Below are 22528 nucleotides of genomic sequence, written 5' to 3' on the forward strand. Positions count from 1 at the left end.
TATGAATCCTGAAGATTATAGTGATTAGTCAGTATTTGTGCATGACTACAATTCTATATGTTAATTTTAGCTTAGAAATAATTCGAGATCAAGCACTCCGAGTTTTTAAAATGAATTTATTTGGCTTGATAGACGCCACACTAATATTGGCGTATAATCTTAATGTACGTTAAACCATACATTACACAATATGATAGGGAATTCTTGACGTTGATTGGTTAAAAATACTTATATAAACACTGTGATTTTCATGTGAATATTTTTTTTTTATAATTCCACGACCTTCCAAAACGAAAATTAGTTTATAAAAAAGGGACAACAACGGCAGATGAAAAAAAGATATAATCTATTTGTAAAAAGAGAAGAATGGGGAAACGAGAATGGTAGTGAGCGGAAAGTTGGCATGCCAAAAGAAATGCTTTTTTTGAAAAAGTAATAAGTAACTTCTTGAATTAATATAGACGAAAAAATACACAATTAGGAAAACTTTTTGACTAGTGAATATAAGCCAACATTTTATGACAATTAGAGTATGTGCTTACGCTTCCATACTATATCATATGGCTATTGCCTTCTCCAATGTTTGCTGTTTGCTGCAAAAGGAACTGCATTAATTACGAAGTTTTCTCGACGATAAATAATGATACAAGTCCAGTATAACTTCTAGATAATTTATTTAGTATGAACAGTGGGGAAACAAGATCTCTAAAGCCCAATCTAGAGATCGAAAGGAAGAATTTTGCGCACAAAAAAAAATCTTAAAAGAAAGGAACCATTTCGAATGGTTGAATCATTTATATTTGAAAAATAAAAGCGAGATAGCTGCATTTACCATACCGTACTCGTGTAACTCGTAATCGGGCAACTTATTAGGTTGAACTCCAAGTGTATACAAGAAAAAAACCATCTGTTTAATTATGAAGATGATGCAGCAGGAAAACAAGGTGGAGCAAATCACCCCATTGAAAGTTCTTGATTCGGTTCAATCACTTCAAGAGTAAAAAAAAATAATAATTATCTTTGAGAGTTGCAGAACGCTACTTTCAGTCATAGAAACAAAGCGAATTAAAATAGCATTGCTATATATTATTGATATTTTATTTAATATACCATGATCATGAATTATGATCATGAACTTGTGGAATGACGAGAAAATTTTTTAATATGAAAAATGATGAACGAGTTTTTGATCATCGTAATATACCAAAAATTCGTCTTCAATTTAGAAAAAATCAAAATGATTATTGAACAAGTGAACATCTTATTGGTCGAATAAGACAAAAGTTTTGATGCAGTGTCTTCGAATTGTATTGGATTATTTACGGATTTTAGCCCTGATCATGTTCTATTAAATCTGATGCGTTGGTGGGAAGTAAAATAAGGTTAAAACCTGATGGTAAACAAAACATCAAAAGCGACCGATAGTGAATGAAAAAGATGAACCCGAAATAGTGCAACAACTATTACAGTAATTTATATGAATTGTGGAGAGAAGGATTTTATGCATATTGTCAAATATGTAAAGATAAGATTGATGACATGACTAGAGCAAATTTCTATACACTGCCAAATTCCTTCCTTACGATTTGATTTTTTTTAGCAGTCATAAATGTAATTTTTACTCCAAATTTCAATATTAATTGAACTTCATTGAAAGATATTGAGGAACCATTAAAGCGATATACCCGTGAAAACTGTGATCAGGAGATCTGCAGAGAACTTTTCCCTCAGGATTTAATTCTGTAAATATCATTACAATTGGAAAGCTGCGAGAAAGACGTAGAAATATGTGTGTTACTCAAGATCAACGTCTAACGTGTGTCACTTGTCGATAGAAAATAGCTTTAACTAAACATTATTTATCACGTTGATGAAATATTAATTCTTCGATATCGATACGGCGAAATCTGAAGCACCAATTATCCTTCATTTCTAAATTTATTCTTTGTGATGGTTAGTTGTGATGGTGATGGCGCGCCATTAATTCTTCGCGTACGTGTCGACGATTTTTGTTGACAGTCTGCATACAGTAAGTTCGAAGGTATAATATTGGGTATGTAAGGGCAAAAATAAGATATAGATTGATTTAACTTAATGAATATACGATTTAATTTGATTTAATTTGCCAATTATTCAATTATTTAGGAACAAGAAACTTAATTTACAGTATCTTCTACATTTAAAGAGTGGTTTTGACGCAAGAAGAAATTGCTTGCGATTTAAAAATAATGTTGAAATTAATAGGATTAGGGCGTTATATGCTGACGATCATGGTGATAGACGCATTGAAGAACTTTCAGAGTACTAGGAATGTTGTCGCGTAATTAACAAAGACCACTTCGAGCGAGAAAAACTATTTGAATCGTACAAATACCCTAGAATAAATTCATATTAGAGATCGACGAGTAAAGGAAGACTTTATGATAACTACTTTATTCTTTCATGACAATCAAAAAGAGCTTCGCTTATCTCACTTTTTATTGTTTTACATTCATTTCTACATCTGATCGAAACAAAAACTTTACCATGAAATAATATTCTTAACTATTGCAGTATAATCTATTTGTTAAAAAAAAATTTTTTTTGGGAAATAATTCCTAATATGTATTTGTTCTCTATATCGATAATATCAATTGTTATTGTTCAGTCGATTAGTAGCATTAATTCCTATTGATATGTCTCTCTTCCTCCATCTAATAATCCAATAAATACCATTCGATAACTTAGTTTAATTATTGTGACGATTGCTAATTAAATTTACTGCTTAGTTCGGTTTTTGAACAATGACTTTTGTCAATATTAAAGTTGTAAAGGTAACGTAAATATCAGTAAATTTTTATCGCAAAAAAAAAAGATAATACCAATTTGTAATAAAAAATATTATGTAAACCGTAAAATATTATTTTTAAATTTTTAAACGTTGTTAAATGATAACAATAACACAACATACTGCAATACAACTTTTTCATAATTGAAGGTATTATTTTGTAATTTTTACAAAAGTATTAAGAAAATGACGAAAATTATGTTAAGAAAAAAAATTATATAATGATTCTGTTTTTATGTCGATCAAAGTAATAAGTTAATTATTGTTTTTATGTCGATCAAAAAAAATAATACTTTGTAGTTTTAATAACTTATAGTCTATAATAAAGTTTCATTTTTTGTTTTTTTGCATCAACTTTTTAACTTTTCAAGGTACGACATGTATTTTTTACTATATTTCTATGATGATTTCTTTTGAAATAAATTTATATTTCATATTTTTTTTTCGTCATTATTATTTTATTAACAAAAAAAAAAATTTTTTTTTCACACGAAATTAAGATAACGTAACTGATTTACCTTTTATGATCGTATATATAACCCATTTTCAAACCTCAACCTCCCAGCACTCAAATATACAAAATGAGTGATTACTAAACTTCTATAGTATATATATGGTGGTGTATATATATGGTGTATATATATAAAATATATGAGATGTTATGAGATGTTTGATCATTATCATCCATAACATATCTTTTTATTATCCCACGTTCCTAGTTAAAATTTGTGATTTTTTTTTTCTTGGTATTCTCACGGGTGATGTTTATTTGAAAAGATGGGTAAAAAGTCTATCAATATTGGAATAAAAAGTCTATCATTATTAGAATTATAGTCAAAATAAGTATATTAAAGGGCTTTATAGTATGGATACCGTGGGATAAATCAGTTATTTCACGGAGTCACTGATTTTCACGGCGCAGCCGTGAAAATCACAATTCCCCGTGAAATAACTAGGATGTCAACATAAATGGAAAATCAATACGGGAAAGGTCAAAATCTGATGTCTCAACGAGAAAGACCGAAATACAATTTTTAATAAACCGTTCTTTGTTATATAGATAATACCTGAACAATATTGACCCATCCTACTTAACAACTAAAAATATGAAAATAATAACCTTTTGATTGGTTTATTAATAAATAAAATTGGAAGAAAAATAAAAATTATTATTTGTCAAACTTTTTTAATATATCTGATGATATAATATTATAATTTTTAAGTATACACAAACTAACGTGTGAAATCACATGATATTTGATCTTACTACTAACATAACTACGATCGATGTAAGCGACTTTACTAAAAACGTTTAACTGATGATCACTTGTTCAAACGTAGTAAGCTAATTTTACCGTATTTCTATGGTAATTTCTCAATAATTGCTAATAAATGATCAAAACCTGTTAATAAAAGAAAAAAAAATTGCTATGCGAAGATTTTTTTCCATGAAAAATTTACCTCATTTTACACATATAACTCTCCATACTTAATGAGCAAATGTATAAAAATACTCATTTCATCATGTCAGCTTAATTCTAACTATCTCAACACCACGCTTGTCATAATCACGCACGCATTCTTTTTAAATCAGAAGATACATTATAAAATAGTATATAATTATTGTTATCAAATAATTTCTCTCGCGAAGGAACTAAAAGCTTAGTAAGTTTAATGAGAAAATTTAAATAATTTTGAAAATAAAGAAAATTTCACAATTCACATACATTATGTCAGAAATGCCATGATAAGATGAAAGCGATTCGCTATTTGAACCTAACAAAATCCCATTAGCCATTGTCACCAGATTCGACCTTATCAAATATAATTGTAATCTGTAAGATTTACAAAATTTGTCTTACATAATTAGCACAAAAATTTTTTACTCTAATAAAAAAAAAAAGAAATTAGTTTCACAATACACGAACAAAAACAGTTAAGATCATGTTGATTGATATGAAATCTACCTAACAGCTATAGCACTAGATCGTTATCATCTTTTATGTATATAGCCTCTTAACAATTCTTTTTTATATTAAAAAGAATTTGAGATATATGCGAATTAGGGTAGGCAATAAGACATATCAAATATTTCCTTTAAAAGGGAAAGAGAGAGGACAAGAACGTATATCTTACTAGGCGGAAGTCCTGTTTAGGGTATTTGGGGTCGTAAAACAAGCTATCGCCAATCTCAATCATCTCGAGGCTTCTTAACAAAACCTAAAAAATAAAAGAATTTTATTCAAATAATTTGTAATAGTATTATTAGAAAATGAAACGTTATAACATTTTGTCAACAAATAAATAAAACGAAAAATAAGCCATTTAAAAAAAGATAAACTACCATCATGTCGATTAACATATGATTAGTTTATGTGTTGACGAGCAAATACTACGTTTCCTTGTTCAGTAGGTGCCAATATAATCAGTATATTGTTCTCGTCATTTATTTAAATTCGGGTTGTTTGAAGCTCTGAAATGTAGATTGAGTTTGGAATAAGGTAATTAAGAATTATCTTGAGACTCTTTATATACCAGGAAATCTAGCTTACTGAAAAACATTTCAATGATATAGCTCGATCATGAATTGATTGATTGATATGGATGACATGAGCACGAGTCAGCAGTTACTATTATAGTAAAATTAAAGAATTCACAGTCACGAGAACCACTCCATCTAGAAAATGAAATAAAGAGACTATTAAGAATTAACTCTTAAGATTTTGTAATACTTACGTAGCTCGCATTCAGCCTAATGGTTTTAAGGGTTTTGATTTCTTGATGATATGATCTATGTTCAAAAAGAAAGAAACATTGAGACACAATGAGCTTAGATAAATGAAGATTTATTTATAGAGTATTTATGGAAAAGTTTTACCTATATTTGGTTCGTGGTACAAAGATGCAAACCCAAACGGTCTCAGATAATGTCAAGCATCGAAAATGAGATATACTAGTGGCTTCATTATTTCGTTTGAAGTAAAATTCTTGCGTTAATTGATTTAACAATTACTTATGAACAACGCCAAATTAAAGAGCATTTGGAGAATTAAGAATAAATAATAAATTCGAATATACAGAATCCGATACTAACACGTACCTTATCTTATTAGTTGTTCTTTAACGTTTAAAAAACACTGGCGCCTGAAAATTGAGTGATTAATTTTGTCATAATAGTGGCAAAATTACTGAGCCTTATAGGCTTGTATCTCCTATATATTAATTGAAAGTTTTACTCAATGAATTAATGATTCATTTATAACGTTCAATTTATTTCTAACAATAAGACTACATAAAAATAATTTGTTACAATTTTTAGTTCTAAATAAACAATTATATACATATTTATGTGTACAGATAAATAAAACCTGTGTTAAACTGACACACCGTGAACGTCAAACGACAAAAGTACTCTGGAATTGTCTCTCTTCCTCAAAGCTGTAAGACAATAATTATTTATCATCATTTTTTCATTTAAGCTTCAAATTATTTAATCAATACGTCTAAAATAAAGCTACTATCTTAAAAGCTAAATAATAATTCATCTCCATTAATTTTGACGGCACCTTTGATATCGTATTTTAATCGTACTATCATCCCAGCTTGCATATAAAGTCTTACGTATCCCTCTATAAAGGTTCCAGCATTCGGTACGTTCACGTTCAAAAAAATTTCTTGTTCTAGTTCCAGGTCTCCATTTACGTGTCCAAGTTTAGTTCCGGTTCCAAGATCAGTTACACTCATTTCAACTGACGGTGGAACTTGAAATACCTTTCCTTTAAACTCGATAAAGCCGATAATTATTATATTGAACTCTTTACAGTTCTTATCATTAAGGTCTTTTGGATTAGAAATAACTGGCGACATGGTTATGTTAAACTCATTCTCGTTCTCTCCACGATTAATTTGTGTGGACATGATTATAGCAAAAAAAACTAGTACAATATATGTCGAAACTATGTAAAAGAACATAAAATTCTCTTGTTAATATTATATTTATTTGGAATATTCTATAATATTTCTGGAAAAAAAAATGAACCTTGAAATTTTTATCCTAGGGCGAATAATGAACTCGAAGATAATAATTATTAACTGATTGGTAATTAGAATGAGCACAATAAAAAAAAAACGCCATTCCTATTATGAAGGTCACATAACGTGAGAGAATTGATTAGCGGATTACTGATCAATAATAAAATATTCGGTAATATAAATTATATTTATAGATTATGTGATACACCAATACGAGAGCCAATTAGATCAATTGATCTAGAATGGGTATCAATAAATAAAGAAATCAAGATTGCGGAGGTACTTCACTTATTTGATAAGTACCTTAAAGGTACTCAGGTATATTGTACAAATTCCATTTTTTATAATGAATGAAATTCAGATATTTTTTTATTCTTTGCGATCAACTTGAATAGTTCCCGGGAAATGTACTATACTAAAGTAGTTACTATAGATTTCGTAGTTTGTATCGTCTCAAATGATGGTGTATTTATCAAATTGGGACTCGGGAATAATATTATCAATGATATAATTAAGATCCAGAGACTTCTAAAAGGCAAATATTATCCCTTACTTGACGATTTAATGGGAAAGTTAAGAGTTACATTTTATAAGACTTTATTTCATTCTATGAAGTTGATAAATTCCTAAGCATAATGAAAGACGCCATCCCTATTTTGAAAGTTGCATAATATGAGAAATTTTTAATTAATAGATGACCCTGGTAACACTGATACATGCACGTCAATTGAATTGGATCTAGAGATGATATAAATAAATAAAATAACAATTCACTTGCAGTTTGTGTATCATTTCGATTGTGTAATGAATAATGAAAGAGTCGTACAGTACATGGTACATGAGAAAATAATTACTCTGAAGTAAATCCTTTACGTGATAACAACACCAAATTTAATATAATTTTCGTTACTGTTTATGTGTCTATTATTAGACTTTATTTCGTGAAGTTGAGAATTAGGAGAAATATTACATAATACAGTAAAAGCGCCATCCGGCTCATCCCTATTATGGAATTTTAAAAGGGGGAAATCGCTTAGCGAGTTATCAAAAAGGGAAGAAATTAAATGTAGATGATGAGAATTATCGGCACATCCCTATCTTTAACGTTAACAAAAGTCTGTTGTGTAAGGTATTTATATATAAGGGAGATGTTATACTCAAAATTTTATTCTTATCATTTTCCTTCCCATTTAATATAATATGTATTTTCGTTATTTTCGCTTGCACTAAAAATAAGTGAAAATTTTTCTTAATTTTCTCGAAATTATTTTAATATATTGCCTATGGATTACTTATCTTGAATATTTCAAAATTTTGAAAAAGATCAAAGATTATTATATTCTTATTATATTTGTGAGCCGATTATATATGCCATCTCAAGCTCTTGTTCGTGCGACGATTTCATTAAAATTGAAAATTAAAGCTTAATCCAAATCGTATGGACGAAATGAAAAGCAGTTTGCTTTATCTGTTTTATAAGATACTTTGAGGTAAGTTCTATGCGTTTTAAAGAGTTGGATTGAATTTGCTCATGTTGTTAGTAAAGAGATCTGTGAAATCGCGAAAGAAATCATAAAATTAAAGTTTATTAATCGGGACCAATTTTCTTAGCAAATCCATGAGACATCATAATAGACGAAAATCTCTGAGTAATAAAAAAAAGTGTGTCAAAGTGGTACAAGCAGCACAAAATGTTCAATACTACATCACCACGTGAAAGATGCGTTACTTAACAACTATCCATTAAAAGACTCATTTAAGAAGAACTCGTTCCTCAGAAGTCAGAGCTGGAAAGTGAGAGAAAAAGTTTTGCAAATTCAATGAAACCTCAATGGTTTTATAAAGTTCAAATCTTTATGGTCGTTAATTTATGAGGTGTGTCATTTGTTGTTATAAGAACTTGAGTTTAAAGATCCTGTCATGGATTAACAATTGAATCATTGGAACCTAGATTCCGCAATTTTCAATCTTCTTAATTGAAAATTCATCAGCTACAGCATATTCTCTCAACATGATGATTAAAAATTCGAGGCGTACTGGCTAATTATTTCCAAATTTAACAATTTCAGTTCATATGATGATGAAATCGATTATTTGGCACATTGTTTACGGTCTTTCTTCTGTTACATTAGCCGGACCGCAAAGCCCAGACATTATAACACATAATCAATTACATTAAGAATTACGTCAATTCTTGATGTGCTTTAAAATATCGGTAGCGGATTTTTCACGGATGGTCATTCGGATAATTTAGTGAATCGTTTAAAGATCATGGGTTTATTGATATTTTAGAAGTCGAAAATCGATAACTAATTAACTATGAGCTAAAAAAAAGGAGATGAAAATATGTTTCTCTATATAAGAGAACACTCATGAGGAGGTAATGTTTTAATATAAGATGATTTCAGCCTTTTTCAAATTTTAACGATAAAAAAAAGTTATTTATTCATCCGATGGCTCTTGTTGGGTTTTATTATTAGGAATGGTGCTAATATGCATGGATCGGGTTCGACTCCAAAGCTCATGAAAAAGCAGTAGATCCAATATGCGATTAATGTTCCACGGTCTCTTAGTGATGTCTCGGTGATGTTCCATGTGATCTACTTTGATTCCTGTTAGTTGTTCGTCATGGGATATTGGCCGATTATTGTGTAATGGATACGTTCCTGTAAGTTAGAATCAGTATAACCGTCAAGTACCAGAAAGTGTTTTCCAGGCGATGCTCCCTTCCTCTACGCTATTAGTTTCGTCCAGGACAGGACAGCAAATCTATCAACACGGTGGTGGCTGATCTCATATTTTAATTTATCATGTCCATCTTATTTGTAAGAATATTTGAAGTTCGTATTATCTCTAATCTCAAACCAAATTCACCCTGTTCTTTATCATCCAGATTCATTTCATGCAAAACCAATGATTGATTGGCTGCTTAAGCTTCTGACGGTCCTGGTAGTGATACAACGTTTAAATCAACCACAGAAATGTCAAAACCTAGGTTTACCTTTAATCGATGTAGAATTGGTCTGATTATAAAAAAACAATCAATGACATTTAATTGCAAATCAAGGCACAACGACAAAACATATCAAATACGTACACTGCCACAAGCGACAAATTTCCCTCGTAAAAGATCACTTGACCAATGCCGAAACAAGATTTTGATCCACAAGGATGAATTCCATAACTTTTAATACATAATCTTCGTTGGACCATCATCCAAGTGTGTAACTGCTGCAATGTAAGTAGCACAATGCGGACATATTTTTTTACTAGTTAAATGGTGGCGGAAAGATGAAGTTTTTCATATGTACACATCCATATTGAAAAGAAATAAGACTTCGCATCTTTACAATCTCATCTTCTCATTTTTTCTAGCTCGAGCTTATACATAATATGGTGAATAGCGCAAAAATTATGGTAAGATCAGTAAGATAATTAAGGAAGTGTTTCTGGGAAAGAATTAAGAATTTTTAATTTTGTATTATTATATTACTATTTGTATTTATACAGGATGATTGAAGGTACATTCTTATATAATTTTTTTTATTAAATGGATTTAATGAGCAATGCGTATACATTTTTTTATCAATGCTTTGGATAATTATTTTTTAGTGTTTAATTAATTTTGTATTTGATGATTTCCTAATAAATCCTAATTTTTACTATATGTCCTTTTTTTTGCATCCTGAATAAAAATTTTGAGCAGATCGATTATCTCATGATATCTCGTGATAATTGATGAGACACACAATTGTGTGACAAACAAGAAAAGTTCACGGTGTGACGACTGTGACGGTGCGGTTAGGATGATATTAACTAAGGATTATTAAAAAACACCATTAGAAATATTTAATAAATACTTTTGTAAATAAAATTCGACACAGATCAACTATTTCAATCGTAGTTATAGTTCATTTCGACACTATTCAAAAAAAAAAAAAAAATAACGAATAACCAAATTAACTTCTTAACATTAAAGTTTTAGTGTTACGTGATAATCTTGATTTCGTTCAGGGGACAATTAAAAAAAGGAAATAGTGGTGATTTTTGTGAAAGGACACAGAAAAAAGGAGATAGTCTTTTCCGCGAACCGGATAATTAATAGTGTAAAAAAATTAATTTTTTGGCGTATAGACCGTTACACATGAAAAATATTATATAATGTTCCAATTCAATTTTAATTTTATATACTACGAAAAAAAAAAAATTGCATCAATGTCCGATATTCGAAATGAATTAGTTTATACGACAATTAGTAATATAAATCAGTGGATTATAATATTCATAATGATATACATAAACAATATGAATTTAGAAAACAACAAGTTCTTACTGATGATTCTCTTACAAATGATGAAAAAACTGAAGCGATAAAAATATTAAATAAAAATTATGATAGACACAAAATTCTTTATAATTCAGGAACAAAAAGAATTTGTGAAAATTGTAAACAAGAATGTTTAGCTACAACATATTGTGAATTTTGTGTTCGAGATTATCTAGAGGCAAATTTTTCAAATGGTCATCTGGAAATTATGATATTGATAATTTAATACGAAAATGTCAAATAGAAACGCTTAGACCGGACATGATAGTTGAATGGATTCCGTATGAAAACTTTCAAAATATTAAATATCTAACAAAAGGTGGATGTTCTGAAATATATACAGCAATTTGGATTGATGGACATTATTTCGAATGGAATCCTAAACAAAAGCAATTAAAGAGATTTGGAACGCAAGAAATCGTACTTAAGGGATTAGGAAATATTGAAAATTCAAGTAAAGATTGGTTTGATGAGGTTTGTGATCTAAAATTAATTACAGCACATATAATATTTATATTTAAAAAAATATTACTTTTTTTTATAGGCGAAATCGCATTTAACCATAAGCAATAAATGGGCATCGATAGTTCAATGTTACGGCATAACACAAGATCCTTCAGATGAAAATTATATGCTTGTAATGTTAGAAATGGCTATTGATTTAAGAAAATATTTACAAAAAAATCATAAACAACTTACGTGGAAAAAAAGAATTCAAATTACTAGTGACATAATTAATGCACTTTATAGAATTCATTTGGAAAATGCAATTCATAGAGACTTACATTCTGGAAATATATTGTATTCAAAATTAAATCAACGATTTTGTATTAGTGATCTTGGATTTTGTGGACCCGTTAATAAACCATTAAAAAGTACATATGGAAATCTTCCTTATATAGCGCCTGAAGTTATTATTGGAAAACAGACTACGAAAGCATCTGATATTTATAGTATTGCAATGCTTATGTGGGAAATTTCATCTGGACAACGACCATTTATTGGTTATGAACATAATTATGACCTTGCAATGAATATTGTTAATGGTATTAGGCCAAAGAATGTATTAGGAACTCCCTTAGAATATAAAAGTTTAATGAAACAGTGTTGGGATTCTGATCCATTAAAAAGGCCTGATATTTATACGATTTTAAAAAAAATAGATGAAATTAATTTATCGTATCAAAATACAAATGAATTTGAAGCAAATGATGATATAGAAATAATTATAACAAGTGATTTTGAGACAACAGAAACAAATTATGCAAACAGCCTATTGTCTACAAGTAAAATTTATCAATTCGAAAATTTATTTGAACCAAAAAATGCGACAGAAGGTATTTGTTAACTATATATACTTGGTTAAAATCTTTTAATAAAATATTTTCTTTTTTAATTAAATGACAATAGAAGAGCAAGAAGGTATAAATTGACAATTTCTGCTTTTATTGTTTTTAATTTAATTATAAGCAATTTTTACAATATCTTTAATTTAACGTAGCGTTCCACAGTAAACCGTACGACTTTGAAATTCCAAATAATAGTAAGTATTTATGATAACGATATAGTGTATTATTCAATAATTAATTGATTTTTTTTTTATTTCTAGTCAACAAATTAAGTTAATCAGACTTTTGAAGGTACAGTAATTTTGCTTCCGTCGTAATATACGAAAAAAAAATTATTTTTTATTACCGACCGATGAATAATGAATATTTGGTAATATAATTAACAGGCTACAAATAAATTCAAAGAATGGTAGTCGGATAATTATTCATGATTAATGGCTCAAAATGATTATAATGGCGAAAAAATAATGCTACAATAAAATATAAAGAAACATCATTTTGATACTTATGGTACGTAAAATAATTATTTAAATTTTTTGTTACAATAATTAATAAATGTTTAAATAATAATAAATATATTATAATCCCAATTTAAATCCTAGGGTAATTTGAAATTCCTGACGTTAAAGAATTTTTTATTCTTTGACAAAAATATTTTAATTCGTTAACAATTTTTATTTATTTATTTTATTTACGGTATTTAGGGATGAATTGTAAATAAGGTTTTTAAAATTACTTTGCAATAACAATTATCTTTTATATATATTAAAAATCTTTTATTTATTTATTATTTACTTTAATTTTGTAATTTAACGTTAAAAACGACTTTGTAAATAAGTTGAAATAAACAATTTTTTTTAAAAAAAAACCAAATCTATGAATTTTCACTACTGTGACATAAACGCAGCAATCACAGCAATGAAACAATTAGTTTTTTGTTATCAAGATTTATGCCTTGAAGGTAAATTTTTTTTTTTTGCATAAGAAAATGAACGTTAAGAAAAATGATATGTTTACTTTATATGTCGATCTTTAAAAGTAATGCTAATTCTTGTTTTTATGTCGATCAAAAAACGTTTACTTTGTAGTTTTATGATTTGTAGTTTTATAAAAAAAGATTTATTTATTGCTTTTTACATTTAACTTTTTCAAATTATGTCAATAAATTTTTTTTGTTATATTTCTATGATAATTTCTTTTGAAATAAATTTATATATCATATTTTTTTTTCGTCATAATTATTTTATTAACAAAAAAATAATATTTTTTTTTCACATGAAATCAAGATAACGTAACTGATTTTATCTATTCATGATTCGTTTATTCAGCCTATAAAAGCGGATTTAATTATTCAGAATGAATAATTACTTAACAATCTATAATATATACGTTTATAAATGAGATATATAATCAATATCATCCTTTCGTTTAAATAACATTCCTTTTTATTATAAAGTATTATTTTTAGTACAAATGATCAATATGAATAGGAACTAATACAAAAAGAAAAAGTTAATTCAAAAATTGATAAATTCAACTAAACAGGCTATAACGACAAATACAATTTTTGAAGCCATTACCTGGTTCAAGCAAAAATTGGTAATACTTTGCCGCTTGTTGAATATGATGATAAATTTTCTTGATTAATACCACCAAACATTAACAAAGTTGAAAGAATAAATACATTTTTTAGATTATGTTTCTAATCTAGACTTTTTTTCAAAAAATGTATGATACATATACAAGTAATATTAATCTACAAAACTGCGCTAAATCATATGATATTTCATCGACTGATTTTTTTAACGTGTTTCTATGGTAATTTCACTATACCGTTCTAAGTAAATGATTAAAAAAACTATTAATGCGAATTTTTCATCACATGGTAAATTTGTCTATTTGCAATATCATTCTCATACTAACGAGTAAATTAAAAAAACTCACTTCACTAAAAGGGGAATATTATAAACGCATGATTAGAAGTTTGGAACGTGGTTATGTTGAAATGAAACCGATTCGTTATTTTGATAACCTAATAAAATTTTGATTGATTAATTTAAATCTGTGATTTACAAAATTTCGTTTAATAAAATTTCACACTTAAAACACTTAAAGAAAAGCGAATTAACAAATAATTTTACTTAACAGTTAAAGTCTACGCTTGATCGTTATAATAACTGCATATAGTCTCTTATTAGAAGAAAAAAAAAAATTTTTGATATAAATTCAGATGTGCTTTGAGAAGGTTGACTTCGTACCTGTTAGGTCGCACGCAAGGTGTACTAGGGGAGAGCCCTGTCTAAGTAGTGTTTGGTATCTTCATTCGTCTCAATCATAAGTATACCAATCCTAAAAGTATATGAAGTTTTTATTAATTGATTGAAATAGTTATATTATAAAATAAACATTTTTATATTTATCAATAAATAAATAAAACGAAAAATTAACTAAAAAAGATCAACTACATCGCTTTGCTTATCAAATGGTTTACTTTGTTCATTTATTAGGACTTTGATTTTTAGAGCTCTATAAATTAATGAAAGATTGAGATTAGAAAAAAGGAATTTAAGAAATTTATTTATTAATCTTTATATACAGAGGAAATCTAATTTACTTTACCGGTCGCGAAATGATTGAAGTGGGCTGAGCATGAATCAGGAATTTCGAAATACACTATTATGGGTGAAATTGATAAGAAAGAGTAGGTTCGTAGATATAAAACCCGTTATATCTGGAAAATATTATTAGGATTAGGTACGCGTTCAGCCTGATATGTGATTTTCCTCGATTTCTTGAATCTTGATTGCACGATCTAAGATTAATAAAAAATTACATTGACAGTATTTATAGAAGTGCCTTACCTAGATTTTGTTCGTGGTACAGTTTCGTTAATGATGCAAATTCAAACAAATTTTGGTTAATAACAAACAGTGAAAAAAAGAAGTATACTGGTAATAGTTCCTATGATCGTTTCATTTGAAGTAGAGATTCTTGCATCAATTGACTATACTGAAATTAAAGAGCGTTGGAAGAATCAGAAGTGAATAATAAAATTCAAACACGTACCTTATATGACTAGCACCTGAAAAATTGGGTCATAATAGTCTATAAAAGTTAAAAAGTTGTTGATAAACCGGAAATATAAACATGTGTCTTTGTTAACTAAAGGTGTAACAAACGAATTAATAATTTTTAAGAAATAAATATCTGATATGACCAATTTTATTTATAACAAATTAGACGTTACAAAAAAATAATTTAATACAATTTTTTGAAGATTAACAGAAAAGTAATACATATATGAAGTATAAATGAAACTTAAAATATAATTAATCCAACAATCCTTCAAAGATAAAATAATTGCACTTCATCTTTAATTTCAATTATGCCTTTCAGCTCATATTTTAAATATAATGCCTTTTCCTCCCACAGGTAAAAGATGACTTTACCTTCTAAAAAGGTTCCGGCGGCGTTCGGTGCATTAAAGTTTAGAATGATGGTATCATCCAATTTTCCATTAATATTACCGAGGTTGGTTTTAGACACAACGTCGGTTGCAACCATTTCATATCTCGTATCTTGAAACACTTTGCCACTTAACTCGATTAAATTTAAGATGGTGATAGTGAATCCTTTAGTATCACCACCAAGTTCTTTTAATTTTGGTGTGTCAGTTGGTGTAATAGTAATATTGAATACTTTCGACATGATAGATATCGACTATATAAAGGGAATACATAAATTTCTTGTTAACATTAATTACGTTTTTATTTATTAAAACATATCATAATATGATACGAAAATAATTAACCTCGTAAAATTTATCTCAGGCGATAATGAATCAGAAGAGGTTAAGGAAAAGCTCTGTATTTATTGATAATTAGAATAAGCACATAAAAAACGCCATCTTTATTGTAAAAGTCACATAAGTAAGAGAGCAATTATAATTATCGATCTTAATAATAAATTGTAACATAAATTAATTAAATTAAACAATTAATAAAGAAAATATGCATAAAAACGCGTGCCAATTGAATTAATTTAGAGACGGGTATTAATAAATAAAGAAGTCAAGATCGTGAAGATATTTCACTATTTGATAAGTATTGTACCATTATGATACCGTCGTACCCGTACCCGGGTATAATATTGTACAAAATCACTTTTTTAAAATATTGTTCCAAGGATTTTATAATGACTTTCTCTAAAATTCGGACTTTTCATATAACTTATTTCGCGATTAACTTGTAATAGGTCCCTGGAAATGTATTATGCCATATTTTAGCCGATATTTCTTTATTGTAAATGAAGAAACACGTAATTGTTTGGGGAAAAACTATCATTTGATACTATCATCATATCTTTTGACTTTGTCAATCGCTAAAACATTACGTATACAATTAAAAACGCCATCTTTATTATTAAAGATAGAATTTTTTTTAGCTAATAGTGATCAAAAAAGAAATAAAAATTTGAAAGATTAACAATAATACTTAATACACTATAAATTGATAAACAATTAATTTTATAGTTTGTGTAATCATTTCAACAAAGTTGTACACGAGAAAATAATTTATCATCGCATGCATAACCATATTCCATATGTGACATCAATATTTAACTTTTTTCTGATTTTGTCAAAATTTTTCATAAAGCTCAGGAAGCTTTTAGAAGCAAATATTATCCCTTGATGACCAAGCTAATAGCAAAAAAGAAAAGTTAAATGGTCTATTCACTATTAAACACAATTACGAAGTTTAAAGAATACTGAAATATTTACATTGTTCAATGAAAGCACCATTCCTATTATAGAATTTTAAGATCACATAACATGAAAAAAAGAATTATTGATCAAAAAAGGGAAAATTTTGAATAATAATAGTAAAATAAATAACCACTAAAATGTGAGTTACTTTTATGTACCAATTCCTGAATTAATCTAGAAATAAATATGACTATTTCTATATTTTATTGTTGACGGTCGTATTTAATATTTATTATTATTTGCAAATCAACTTCACGAAAGCTGCACGAATCGCTTTTGTTAATATGTTTTTCGTTAGTTTCCACTATTTTATTTTATTTTTAATTGTAATAGAGAATTATCAGTATTTTAACGCGTCTAATCGACTTATTAACGCAATATATTACATAAAGAGGTGTTATATAATATTTCAAATTTTACTTTTGAAATTTTCCTTTTTCTCTCTCTTTTTTTTCATATTAGCAATAATTCTTTTTAGTTTTTATTTTGCACTAAGATTTTCAAAAGAAAAAATTTTTATTTTCTCGAAAACATTTCGATATATGACTTCTTACTTACAATATTAAAAAGAATAAAAAATCATTGCATACGTGCATAATGGTGTGCTACCTCAATCAAATTCTTATGAAGTCGTTCATTTCACTTTCCATGTATCGTACATAACCAAGCTCTTGTTCATCTGATGAATTTACTGTATGAATTCGAGTATTTTGAACGACAGAAAAAGATACTGTTGATGAACCGAAGATAAAGTTCATTTGCCTTTACATGTTCTCGTCCATAACAGATAAAGAATTGGATGAATTCTATACGATTATTAAGGATTGGATTGACTTTGTTTATAAGAAGAGAAGACTTGTGAGATTTGATGAAGCGATAGAATCACGAAAGAATTCAAAAAGGGACAGAAATTAAAATTATCAACCGTTATCTAATTCTTAGCATGAGTCTACAAGATTTTGAAATCTAAGTAATAGAGAAAGCGAGCCAAAGTGGGACACGAAACACTTGAGTTCGATGCTCCAGCATCTAAATAAAAGAGAAAATTAATTATTATATTCATACCAGATCAAATTTTATCACATTTTAAAAAAATTACTCTATTCTTTTTGGCTACAATGAACTATCGTTTAATGGATCGTGTGTTAAGAAGTCATGGAATTGAGAGATGGAACAAAAATCTAGTCAATTGTAAAGTTAGTTTGTTCCAGAGTTATAATGCCAATCAAGACCTTTACGATCGTTAGTTGTTGGGTTAAGAACCTTTAATATAATTAATAAATAGAATATGTTTGTTATAAAAGACATGCTTAGATCTTACCATGGGTTAAACATCTGAATTATTGGAACTTTTAGCAAACTAAATTCCGTGATTTTTCAACCTTCTCAACATATTTCCTTATATGATGAGACGTAATAATCAAACGTTGACCCTTCATTTCAACAACACACGTTATTAATAGTATGACAACTCAGTTTACATATTGATTGATGAAATCGATTATTTGGTCGCATTGGTTGGGCTATATATAAACTTTTCTTCGGTTACGTTAATCCGGAACGTATAGTCCATGATTGCGGCATGAGCTTAATATATTGAGCGCGCGATTTTTTTTCATTCGAAATATTGCGTTAATTCTCACGTCGCGGAAAAGATTACACGTGACTTCGTACACTTGATTCGCAATTTTTTTTTGTATTTCGATAAAAATCATATAATAAAGCAATAGAAATAATTTATAATTATGATTCCAATTTTTTAATATATTCAAATGTTTTATTAAATTATAAAATTTAATTATTTTTCCTAATACATTATATTATTATTAAACTTTGCCACGTTTTTGCCATCATTCTTCTATTTTCTAGTATCCATGTCAATATTCATTTTTTTCAATTCGGACGAACATTTTTTAACCATAAAAGCCCTTTGGTTCGTTACGTGATTCTTCTAACAACTCTTTGGCCTTAGATGTAACTAGAAATTAATAGCAATTAAAGCTACATACAAAATTCTCATTATATATAAAATTATAAATACTTGGTCCAAGATTCCATATAAATAAGTCAAATCTACTTCATATGTATCTCTCTCTTCATCACTTTAAATAATAAAATCATTTTCAACAATTGAATCTTGAGTTAATGGAACGCTTATTTTGTGATTTTGAGAATTTTACAAGAAAAATACATTAACCAATTTGCGAATAACTTCCATTCATTATACCTGTAATGTAAAAAATAATATTAAAGTCATCTACCGTACGTATATTAAAATAAATTACATTTTACCTCTTTTTTTGGTTCTTGTCCCGATAAACCCATGAATATTCATCACCTTCTGAGATAGATGTAGTAATGTGATGACCAATTTCAATTTTTGACGATCCATCTTTTCTCAAGAAAGGATGAAAGTTCATTACAAAAATTCATGTTTAACTTCTTCATTTACTCCTTCATAAACTCATTGGTTTATATAAAGGAATTAAAAGGCTTCTAATAATTATCCTCACTAACTCAAGTTTTTTTTTATTTTTTGAGCGAGCCATTTAAGGCAACACTCTTTTCATTTAGATATTCTTCATAGTTTTGAAAAACATGATACCTCTGTAAGCTTTATTTTGTTAGTTCAACATTGTGACATACATAGTAAAAGGAGAAAAAGGAGAGATTAATTTAACGAAGGTTTGATAATAAATATAACAACCGGAAATCAGTATCCGAAGTCATGTGAAAATAAATCCGCCTAATATTTTTTCCGGGAAACTTTTTTTTACTAAACTAGCTAGAACATCTGATATTGACGATCAGCTGAATTTAAAGTATTTCTATGGTAATTTAATGATCGAAGAACTATTAGAATCATTATTTTTTTTTTACTAATGAGTGAATTAAAAAATACTCACTTTGCTTCGTCAGCATATTTTTTTTTTACACTTCAACCATGTCATATTCACGGCGGGAGAAAAAGGAATATTATATAAACGCACGATTTGTGATAACGTTTGTTACTATGATAACTATTCATTATTTTGTTAACCTACAAAATTTTGATTTATAGATAGAATTAAAGATTTTTTCTTCTAAAAATAAAATTTTACAAAATTTTATCATCAAGATTACGTTAATCGAATTTGAAATTTACCTAAAGTTAAAACCTACGCTTGATCGGTATAATTCTTTTGTGAATAGTCACTTAGCAATTCCTTTTATCAGAAGAGAAGGAAATTGATGTTGATGTTATAAATTCAGGTGTACTTTGAGAAGGGTTTCCTTCGCGCCTGTTAGGTCGCGTACAAGATGTAAATCTTACTAGGCGAGAGATCTGTCTAAGTAGTGTTTGGTATCGATCATCAACCAAACTTAAAATATAAGAAGTATTTATTAATGTGAATTTAATTAGAAATGAAATGTTTGTTCATGAATAAAATAAACAAAAAATTTGCCATATATAAAAAATAAACTACCAGCTTGTTTACGCCTTAGTAAAAAGTTGATGAACAAGTACGTCCTTTTCATTTATTTGGATTTTGGTCTCTTGTAATCGGGTTATTTGAAGCTCTGAAAAAATAATGAAGTACGAATTTAGAAAAATGCAATTAAGAAATTTATTAATCTTGAAACTATGTATTGGAAAAAATCTGATATATAATGAAATGATTGGCATGAGCCAGAAATATTGTTATGAGCGAAATTCATAAGGGAAAGAAAAATTCACGAATATAAAGACCAATTTTGTCTAGAAAATGGTATAAAGACGCTAGACGCTATTGGCGTTCATCCTCCATCATTTTATAGATTTGTGATTTATCTATTTCTTAAATCTTGATTGCATAATTTAATAAGTTACATTGGGACATAAGTATTTATAGAAAAATTTACCTTTGATTCATATACTCATTAATGATGCAAATTCGAACAATCTTTGTTAATATCAAACAATGAAAAAAATGATATAATTCCTATGGCTGTTTCATTTAAATAGAAATTCCATTAATTAATTTAGATTAATCAAAGAGCGTTCGAAGGATCAAAGAATAAACAATAAAATTCGAATATAGAGTTTGTACATACCCTTGTATGACTATCAGAAAAATTTAATGAGTAATTCTTGCCATAGTAGTCATAATAGTCACAAATTGAATGAGTTTCTTTTTAATCGACAAGATATAACTAAAGGCATAGATCGTGTTGGTTAGACGAGTTAATTCTTCGAAAGTTTCTACTGACGAAAATTTAACATGTTATTCTTTGCTTTTAAGCGAAATTTTCTTGACTTGTTAAAGAAATTTGCTTATGTCGATTCTGCCAGAACTTAGTCAATTAATAATAATTCATTCTTATATTTTAAGAAATAATAAGATCAAATTTATTTTTAACGATTATAATAAGACTTTACATAAAAATAATTTGTTACAACTTTTTGTCGAAGATAAATAGTAATAAATATATGATGTATACTATAAAAAATGAAATCAAAAAAAAATATAATTAACCGACACACCATAGGCGTTAAAATTTGAGATTGTATCTCAAAGGAATTTAATCAACGCGGAAATAGGACTATCTTAAAAATTAAATATTACTTCGTCTCCATTAATAATATTGTTTCCAATTTGGATATCGTATTGTAATCGTATGATCGTTCCAGACTGCATGTAAAGTCTAACGCGACTGTTGTTAATAGTTCCAACATTCGGAACGTTCACATTAAAAGAAATTTCTTGTTCCTGGTCTCCATGATTTATGTATCCAAGATCAGTTCCAGTTCCAAGAACTGTTGCGCTCGTTATTTCAATTGATGATGGAATTTTAAACGCCTGTCCTTTAATCTCGATCAAACCGACAATTATAGCATTAAACTCTTTACAATTTTCGTTCTCAAGGTCTCTTGTGAAAGTAATAACAGGAGGCAAGGTAATATTAAATTCGTTTTGGTTTCCTACACGTGTAACTTGTATTGACATGATAACTATAACAAAAAAATACAAAGATATTAACTATGTAAAGAATACATAATTTCTTGTTAACATTGATTACGTTTTATTAATTAGAGACATTTGTTAATACGAAAAATAAAATTAACCTTGTAAAATTTAGCTGAAAATGAATTAGAAGAGAAGAGAAAAATAAGGAAAAGCTTTATTAAGCGATTTGTAATTAGAATGAATCACAATAAAAAAAAACGCCATCTATTGTAAAAGTCACGTAATGTGAAAGAATTTATT

General features: G+C 27.9%; 4 protein-coding genes across 4 annotated transcripts; all 4 read right to left on the bottom strand.

The window, feature by feature from the left end:
• Positions 1-5542: 5542 nt before the first annotated feature.
• OCT59_026020 (uncharacterized protein) lies at positions 5543-6293 on the bottom strand (the record flags this gene model as incomplete). The annotated part of the gene is made up of 3 exons (XM_066142883.1): positions 5543-5618; positions 5706-5814; positions 6215-6293. The coding sequence occupies 3 exons, from the start codon at positions 6291-6293 to the stop codon at positions 5543-5545; spliced, it is 264 nt and encodes an 87-aa protein (XP_065992455.1).
• Positions 6294-6349: 56 nt separating this feature from the next.
• Positions 6350-6745, bottom strand: OCT59_026021 (uncharacterized protein; the record flags this gene model as incomplete). The annotated part of the gene is made up of 1 exon (XM_025325722.1): positions 6350-6745. One exon carries the CDS (start codon positions 6743-6745, stop codon positions 6350-6352), a length of 396 nt encoding a protein of 131 aa, XP_025179856.1.
• An 8982-nt stretch (positions 6746-15727) lies between these two features.
• Positions 15728-16363, bottom strand: OCT59_026022 (uncharacterized protein). The gene is made up of 2 exons (XM_066142884.1): positions 16347-16363; positions 15728-16255 (listed from the first exon to the last, which is right to left on the bottom strand). The coding sequence occupies exon 2, from the start codon at positions 16241-16243 to the stop codon at positions 15881-15883; it is 363 nt and encodes a 120-aa protein (XP_065992456.1). The 5' UTR covers positions 16244-16255; positions 16347-16363; the 3' UTR covers positions 15728-15880.
• Positions 16364-21656: 5293 nt separating this feature from the next.
• Positions 21657-22267, bottom strand: OCT59_026023 (uncharacterized protein; the record flags this gene model as incomplete). The annotated part of the gene is made up of 1 exon (XM_025308460.2): positions 21657-22267. The coding sequence occupies one exon, from the start codon at positions 22265-22267 to the stop codon at positions 21869-21871; it is 399 nt and encodes a 132-aa protein (XP_025179859.2). The 3' UTR covers positions 21657-21868.
• Positions 22268-22528: the final 261 nt, after the last annotated feature.

Source organism: Rhizophagus irregularis, chromosome 6 (genome assembly GCF_026210795.1).
Source record: "Rhizophagus irregularis chromosome 6, complete sequence".
NCBI classification, from domain to species: Eukaryota; Fungi; Glomeromycota; class Glomeromycetes; order Glomerales; family Glomeraceae; genus Rhizophagus; species Rhizophagus irregularis.